The sequence below is a fragment of the Sus scrofa genome, chromosome 8 (genome assembly GCF_000003025.6).
Source record: "Sus scrofa isolate TJ Tabasco breed Duroc chromosome 8, Sscrofa11.1, whole genome shotgun sequence".
NCBI classification, from domain to species: domain Eukaryota; kingdom Metazoa; phylum Chordata; class Mammalia; order Artiodactyla; family Suidae; genus Sus; species Sus scrofa.
Genome location: NC_010450.4, coordinates 120,615,321 through 120,624,374, shown reverse-complemented (window position 1 = coordinate 120,624,374; position 9,054 = coordinate 120,615,321). Strand labels below are relative to the sequence as shown.

Here is a 9,054-nt window from a genome sequence, read left to right as displayed (position 1 = left end):
TTAAAAGCGCAAACCTCATCATGTTAACTCCTTCACTAAAAATCTCAATTTTTTTCTATTGACTTAGGGTAAAATACAATTACCATCATAATCGTTTATATATGGTCTCATATATATGGCCCTAATCTTAATTCTCTAATTTAGCCTGGCTTCCTGTGACATAATCATACAAATTTTCTCTTCTGTAAAGTCTCTATGACTTTCTATCAACTTAGCACACTCTGCCTGGAATATTTATCTAGCATTCACCTCCTTCCTAGCTACCTCATCTTTCAGGTTTCGGCTTTAGCTCATTTTTTCAGAGAAACATTTCCTGATTCTCCCAGAGTAGATTAAGTCTTCTAGATATATGCTTTTGTTTGTACTTTGTAATTTTTTTGTAGCATTCATCAAAATTATAGTTATTTACTTAACATTTATTTCCTTTGCTAGATGCAAACTTCATAAGGATTTGTCTTTTTCAGTGATTAACTCCCATATTACTGCTTGGGTTATAGCAAGCATTCGTACATTTGTTGAATGGTTGCATGAATGAAAGGAAGGAAATATCAAGAATATAAAACAGGGAGTTCCCGTTGTGGTGCAGCAGAACAAATCTGATTAGGAATCATGAGGTTATGGGTTTGATCCCTGGCCTCGCTCAGTGGGTTGAGGATCCGGCATTGCCATGAGCTGTGGTGGAGGTTGCAGATGAGGCTTGGATCCTGTGTTGCTGTGGCTGTGGTGTAGGCTGGCAGCTGTAGCTCTGATTCGACCCCTAGTCTGGGAGCCTCCATATGCTGTGGGTTCAGCTCTAAAAAGCAAAAAAAAAAAAAAAAAAAAAAAAAAGAATATAAAACATGATAAAAACAAATCCTTTACAGTGAGAACAGACCTTCTTTTTATTCATATATTGAGATAAACTGTAGAGACGGAAAGACAAAAAAAATCATCATAAACCATTCAGTAAAACATTCATTAAAAATCAAATGCATTTTCTTTAACAGAGTTCTCACACAGAAAATTTTATATAAGTCTGATATAACATTAAATATATTACAAATCAGACATTTCATTTTAAATCTAATTGTATAATCTTGAATGCACTATAGACAAATAAAGATCTCCTTTATCAGGTTCACTTCATTTAACTTATACAAGGCTTCCATTAAAATTCCATCACACCTTGAAAATTACCTGCAGCTTTTAAAAACACATGATCTAAACTTTAAATGGGAAAGTCTTATGTAGCAATCCAAAAATTGAAAAAAACAAAAAACAAAAAAGGAGCATTTCTTAATACAAATAAATTACAAAAATATCATTTATTGTGAGTTTCTTTCTTCTCATTGATATAGGCATCCATCCATATAGAAGCCAAAACAATTCACTTAAAAAACTGATGCTTAAGATAACTCCAATGTCACTAAAACATCTCTATTTTAGTGGTGCTCTTCAATGGCAGAGCAGAATATCAGATGAGAATGTCCCAACTCCTGTGCTGAAATGAATGAAACACATTCACAGTCATGCTCGATGTCATCTGCTATGCAGTTACCAGACAGCGTGGCAACCAGTAATTCCAATTTTTAATAATAATTTACTAAACTCAGACATTTCAAGAAACACTTCTTACCCCCTACAAATTTCCAGACTGCTAGATATAGAAAGGTACAATTATACTTGAAGTATGGGCCTTATGATAATAATCTTGTTTTAAAATATGTAAGAGATGAACAGAAAAAATTCACACCAATGAAATTCTGTGGACTGATTTTCCAAGTTAGAAATAAGAAAATCCACTGCTAATGGAAGCCCTGCTCTGTGCAAACATAGTGTGGTATATATTAAACAATCACACATTTGAGGTATTAGCTGGAAAATATATATATATATATGTATATATATATACACACCTATACATAGACACATCCACAAAATATTCACAAATCTATTGGCCCCCAAACCAGCAGATAATAAAATTAAAGGAAAAGGAATCACGTACCAACAGGAAAGTTACACACAAGGAATATACAAAAAACGTGGTTACATAATCCTTAATATAAGGAATATGTTCTGAATTAATGTTTTGAGGGAAAATGTTTCCATTTATATGACACTGTCATTTAATAGTAATAAAACCAAAAAGGAAGCCTGAATTCTAGGACTGTGTTGCCTGCCAGATTATTAAAGGGATTATTAAAGAATTCTTGAAGATCTTCATTCTATCCACTTTCTCTTTGAACTTAAAAATTAGAATTAAAAAACTTTGGAAGTTATAGAGATTTTCATGGATTTTAACTAGGCAGTAGTCCAATACGGCCAAGAGACAAGGTTTTTCAGCTATCTAGTACAGATTAAAATTACGATATAATGTTCATTTTCAGAAGTCTTTCTGTTCAGTTAAAAGACTATGAATGCCCTTTTAGTTAATTCACTCAGTGTGAAGACAGGCAGTAGTAGTATGAGTGGGACTGAATCCAAGCTTCAAATGGGGAAGCTAAAAAATGCACAAATTCTCTGTTTAAACCATTTGGTCCTTTCTTAACTAAAAAGATGGCTCGTTTGGTCCTCAGGCCAACATCAAGAAATAGTTCACTGCCTTAACACAGGTGGGAGATCTACTTTTTTTAATGTTTAAGACTTCATTATTAAATAACATTACTATGTCACATTTGTTAAATAACAGCTGCATTAAAAATATTACAGATTAACAAGGGGAAATCAAGAAATTAACTATTTCTTTCAGTAACCATTTTACATACTAGTATAACTTAGGATTTAACAGGAATAACACTTAAGCTTAAAAGTGCAAGTAAAGCAAAGGGCTGGAATTCTACCTTCGTGTTCCAAATAACACCTGAGCTAACATAAAAGCAGAATGGCTTGAACTTTTCTCTACCAAATCTTTGCAAATCATAAATAAGAATGTAATGATTATGAAACAAATGTTTAAGCATTCGAATGCAGTCTGTTCCCAAAACATATTGTTTTCATTTATTATCGTCAATTATTTCTCATTGCTGAGAATTGAATTCTCAGATTAGATCAAAATAGATTCCAAGATTTACAAATGACTAGCACCTGTTTGGAAACAAGGACTCAAAGGAGGAGGAGAAAAGGTACTATTTACTTTCCCCTAACTCCTCACAAGGACAATGATGTTAGTGTGTGTGTGTTTAAAAAGGGATAAAAATGTAAAGCATTAATAAATATTACTGTTGCCAAGCTTCTAAAACACCAGTTAGAAAAGCCAGTAAAGCAGTACTCAGAGATTAAGGGCGGTCAGGCAATGATTAAAATGAACAGTACAAATCATCAAATGAAATTGCAAAACCCAGGAAACTAAAAACAAGACGGCAAAACGGTGGAACTTTTGTTAGAAGAGGAGCAAATGTGAAAGTCTTACATTTCAACGTATTTGCCATTTTTTTACTTTGTAGAATTCACCCTAAATTCTAAGACCCTTGGACAGGCCTTTACACCACGATGAAGGTGACGTTAAGAACCTACTCTTTACTTGCACACCTTACATGTGGCTAATCTGTCAGGCACTCGATTAGTCATTTCCCACAGTTCTTCGAAAATTTTATTTTATCAAATATATTTTATGAAACATAATGTAATGCAACTGAAATATAATACTGTTCAAAAGCCATGTATGACTCCATAATATATAAATAACTTCACTTGGTAACTTCATCTATCCCCTTAAAAACGGGATTAAGGGAAAAAGAATCAGTCAACATGAGTTCAATTCACAGAAGCGTCAATTATAGTAGTATAAATTTCCCATTAAAACTGGAAAAAAAGGGGTATAATTTTTTCACTTAAATTTGTATAAGTTTCCTGATGCATATAAACCTTCAAAGTTAATTAGAATGCTATGACCTTATTTTTCAGAAACTCATTCTATAGGCTGAAGAAAATATTTTAAATGATATTTTCTTTCTAGCATACTATTTTTTTTTATGGTTGCATTTCTAAAAGAAAGTTGGTTAAGCTGTCTAGTTTTCATAGGACAGCATGTTGTTTAGTTAAACTACTAATTCAATCAGGTGTTTCTATTGATTTATCTAGAAAAGGGGGTGCAAGAGAACATTTTAAAAAGAATGGTCATTTGGGAAATTCTATTCAATGGATGCTATATAAATTAACTACATTCAGAAAAAAATCTTTAAATAACACTGCCACTCTAAAACACACACAAAAACTCCCAAAGACGTGTTCATGTTCTGTTAAATGAGTATGAAAGCAAAACCATTAAAATATTACAACTGTTAAACAGAGAAGACTAGAAATCAAATAGTTTCATACCCAATATACAGGCACCAAAAACTTCAATTTCCAGCTGATTTTTCTAATTTATATTATGGATTTAATTATAAGGAGCTTATTCCTACAGGATTAATTGAATTATTCAATGGTGAATAGATTTTAGCTCAAATTTTTATAAGGATAACTTGCTACAAATCACTATTCTACCTGCTGCTATAGTTCTGCTTACTGTTGCATATGGCCAAACAGATCATGCTCTGATCAAGTAAGTGTGCTGTAATCTAGTTATATGTTTAAGAGTTGGCAATCAGGTTAAAAGGCACAAAAGCGTCATTTCAGTATTAATTTTTCTTCTTACTTAGACAATAATAAGAATCTATTTACTTTTGGATCCTGCTTAAGTGATCACTAAAAAGAAACTGCAAATTTCCATGGGGGAAAAAAACAGGTCCTTTTCTTCGTAAGTTTTAGCAGCCTTCAAAAACATATATATATAAACATTTGGGGGTCTTTTAGTTATTGGGATTGCAAATGATATAACTATAATTTACTGCTGAAGACCCTTTTTGGTTAGTATTTATATAGCCATTTCCTCATACTTTCTTTAAAATCTATCAGTATAGCATTTCAGAGTTCCCGTTGTGGCGCAGTGGTTAACGAATCCGACTAGGAACCATGAGGTTGCAGGTTCGGTCCCTGGCCTTGCTCAGTGGGTTAAGGATCCCGCGTTGCCATGAGCTGTGGTGTAGGTCGCAGATGCGGCTCGGATCCTGCGTTGCTGTGGCTCTGGCGTAGGCGGGCGTCTAACAGCTCCGATTCACCCCCTAGCCTGGGAACCTCCGTATGCCGCGGGAGTGGCCCAAGAAAATGGCAAAAAGACAAAAAATAAATAAAAAATATCAGTATAGCATTTCATTTCTATGCATGGCTTAGCAATTCATAAAACTAAATAAACAGCAAACTGATACTTTACACCAGTTCATTTGTCTCAATATATATTTTGGAATATAATGGCAATATTAAAAATATCAATTCCCTCTAGCTGATAATGCTACAAGACTTTACACAAAGTTAAACAGCTTTTGCTATTTTCTTTCTTTTTGATAAAGTTTCATTGTAAACTCCACACATTAGACATCTGACAAAGAAAATGTAATTCTGTCATAGAACATTTATTCCATCAATTTAAACTTGAGTGTTTCATGGAGCTAAACACCAAAAGAATTTAAATAAAAAAGCAATAACCTGAATATATACAAAATGATCATTCCATAAGTATTTACAAATATGACAAGGGAAAAAAAATGGAGAATCGAAAACCAGAAACTGCTACAGGTGTGATAATCCTTTCTCAAGACATTTTTAGTTAGGAATCATATAAGCTTTTAAAGTGAAAATAACTGCAGAAGCATAACTAAAATATGAATTTTAGTTTTCAGTTTCTTATTATTTAAAGGAGCCAGTAGGTCATAAACAGTCCAAGATTTCAGGGACCAACTATTCAGTTTAGTTTTCAACATCAAATCTTTTTCTTTAGCTCTCATGATGAAACTAAACTTACTTACAGGAAAAATAAAGAGTATTCTAAAAGGTATAAATAAAATTCCAGTTCATCCTCCTTTATAAATACTGGTCAGCCGCTCCAGTTCTTTACAGTTGTCCATGCTCAAGGCATCTGCCTTCCTTCGGAGTCGTTCATCACGGTACACTTTTGCTGCGTACTGCATATCTGTTTCTGTTAAGACACAAAGATATTTTGCTAAGTAAATAATAACTTAGATCATCTAGCTGTTTAAACTCAGATGATGTTTCACAGAAGCCCTTCAATATATTTCTATTATCTGACTTTTTTAAAAAACAAAGAAATCCAAGTACCAGACCTAAAAGCCATCTGGAATCCTACCATGTACAACAAACAGAGAGCTCCTCTAGAAGAGAAAATAAGGATAGTATCCTATCAACCCTTTCCCTCCTCCATCCTGTCCCCAGAGGAGTAGTTAAAAACTACTGCTCTAGAAGCATCATCTAGACCTCTTATCCCAAAGATGTCATATTCTATTCAATACTACCAGTGGTTGTTTTGCTGTGACTGTCTATTAAGGTTCTAGATTTAATTAGTTATGCCAAGATGTGAGTGGAAAAATGTGAATTCTTGTTCTGAGTTTGCTTGAATTAAAAACATACTTAATAAACTTATTAAAAGAACACGAAAGGAAAAAACCTTGCTATACAATCATAATATTGGTATTCAGAAAATAATCTTTCTATGGCGTCCTCCAATATGTGGACAGCATTTGTTAAGAAAAATAAATGGACTAGAAATCAAACATTCTTGAGGGAACTTTTCCTTGCTATTTTCCTGTTAGTCTCAGCCATTTCACTATTTCTTAACACTTCTAAAGGGTGGGAGCACTTAGATAAGATGTAACCAAAAACAGTGGCCAAATGAGAAGATCTTAGTCAGGACCACATTCAAAATACACTCACAGAGAAGAGCGTATTCTTCAGAATTCACTTTTTTTTTTAATTTTTTTTTGTCTTTTTACCATTTCTTGGGCCACTCCCACAGCATATGGAGGTGTCCAGGCTAGGGGTTGAATCAGAGCTGCAGCCGCCGGCCTATGCCAGAGCCACAGCAACTCGGGATCTGAGCCTCGTCTGCAACCTTCATCACAGCTCACAGCAACGCCGGATCCTTAACCCACTGAGCAAGGCCAGGGATCGAACCCGCAACCTCATGGTTCCTAGTCGGACTCGTTAACCACTGCGCCATGATGGGAACTCCCAGAATTCACTTTTTAAAAAGATCTTCAGAAATGATCAATCAGGCCAGGATTTAACAAGTGAATCAAAATCACTCTACTCCTTTTATTTACAAAGGAGACACTTGTAAAATCCATTTGCAGATGATTCTTCCCAAAAGCTGCTGTTGTGGTGGTGGTTTTTATTATTTTGTAGAACTTCTGAAGAATAAGTTGCAAACATCATGGCCTTTCATTCCTAATTACTTCAGCATATTTCTCCTAAGAACAAGGGCATTCTCTTACATAACCGTAATATGAATTTCAAATTCAGAAATTTAACAATGACATAATACCATTATCTAAGATGTCCATATTTAAATTTCACCAATTGTCCCAATGACAATTACAGCAATTTCCTCCCTGTCCAGGATCACACAGCGTATTTAGTTGTCAAGTCTCTGCGGTCTTTTAATTAAGAGTTTTATCTTGTTTCATTGATACTTCTGAACACAGGCAAGTTGTTTTGTAGATTATGACTTATTAAATCAGATTTATCTACAATTTCTGATAGTAACTTTAAAAGACACGCAGAAATGTGTACAATACTGCTGTAGACAATGTGGTATAATGGACAGAAGGTGGACTGAAGAGTTTATGAAACCTATTGATATTTATCTTGCCAGATTGTTACAAGATTAAACTCAATTATGCCAAGAAAAACCCCTTAGTTCATGCTAGGGATGGAGTAAAAAATAACAATAATTATAATAAATAATAATATAGACACTTTTGGATGCAAGGCATTATGCCAGGTGTTATCCAAAACATATTACCTGTTATGGTCCACATTTTAATGATGAGATAACTGACATTTAGAGAGATGAAGAAATTTGACCAAGGTTATATGTTGGTGGAGCCAGGATATTATAAGATAGTCCCAGAGCCTGCACTTTTTTTTTTTTTTTTTTTTTTTTTTTGCCTTTTCTAGGGCCATTCCCGCAGCACATGGAGGTTCCCAGGCTAGGGGTCCAGTTGGAGCTGTAGCTGCCAGTCTACGCCAGAACCACAGCAATGTGGGATCCGAATCCGAGCCGCGTCTGCAACCTACACCACAGCTCACGGCAACGCCGGATCCTTAACCCACTGAGCAAGGGCAGGGATCGAACCCGCCACCTCATGGTTCCCAGTCGGAGTCGTTAACCACTGCGCCATGACGGGAAGTCCGAGCCTGCACTTTTATACCAACATGACACTCACATGCATAAATATGAATCTTTTTCTTCTTTCTTTATATTTACACAGTCAATTCCTAATTATTTAAGGTAATAGGATACAAGTATGCACAACCCCCAAATCATCCATATTTGGCTAGAGACTAAAACTTGTATTTAAAAATGGATATATCAAATGTGCTAGTCATTCTTTTAACACCAAATAAGCATATATTCATTCCTATGAATTCATTAATCATTCATCCAATTATTCATGTATTCATCAAAAATTTACTCCACACCTGTGATGTTCCAAGGATTGTTACAAGGTACCATAAAGCAAAAAATTAAGTGAAACAAAGTTAAATAAGATTTGGGATTTGGTAAATACTTCCCTTAAGACCTTTGGCTAATGCAAGTTTTCTCAAATTCAGCAATACTGGCATTTGGGGCCACATTTTTTTTTTTTTCCCCTTTTTCAGGGCCACACTCACAACCTGTAGAGGTTCCCAGATTAGGAGTCAAACTGGAGCTGGAGCTGCCAGCTTACTCCACAGACACAGCAATGCCAGATCTGAGCCACATCTGTGACCAACACCACAGCCCACGGCAAGGCAGGATCCTTAACCCACTGAGCGAGGCCAGGGATGGAACCTGTGTCCTCATGGATGATAGTCATATTCGTTAACCACTGAGCCATGACAGGAACTCCTCCACCCAAATCTTTTAGTAACAACAATAACAGAAATACTATTTACCAAGTCCTTGCTATGTACCAAATACTGTTACAAGGCCACATGTACATTAAAAGGTATTGTCTCATTTAAGTATTGGGCTCAGAC

General features: G+C 35.0%; 1 protein-coding gene across 3 annotated transcripts in view; it reads right to left on the bottom strand.

The window, feature by feature from the left end:
- DNAJB14 (DnaJ heat shock protein family (Hsp40) member B14) overlaps window positions 857–9,054 on the bottom strand; it is a 56,124-nt gene continuing 47,926 nt past the window's right edge. For all 3 annotated transcript variants that reach the window (XM_021101721.1, XM_021101722.1, XM_021101724.1), the window contains one exon: window positions 857–5,992. In XM_021101721.1, the coding sequence (XP_020957380.1) occupies window positions 5,868–5,992 (125 nt within the window). In that variant the 3' untranslated portion in view covers window positions 857–5,867. The remainder of the gene's footprint in view (window positions 5,993–9,054) is intronic.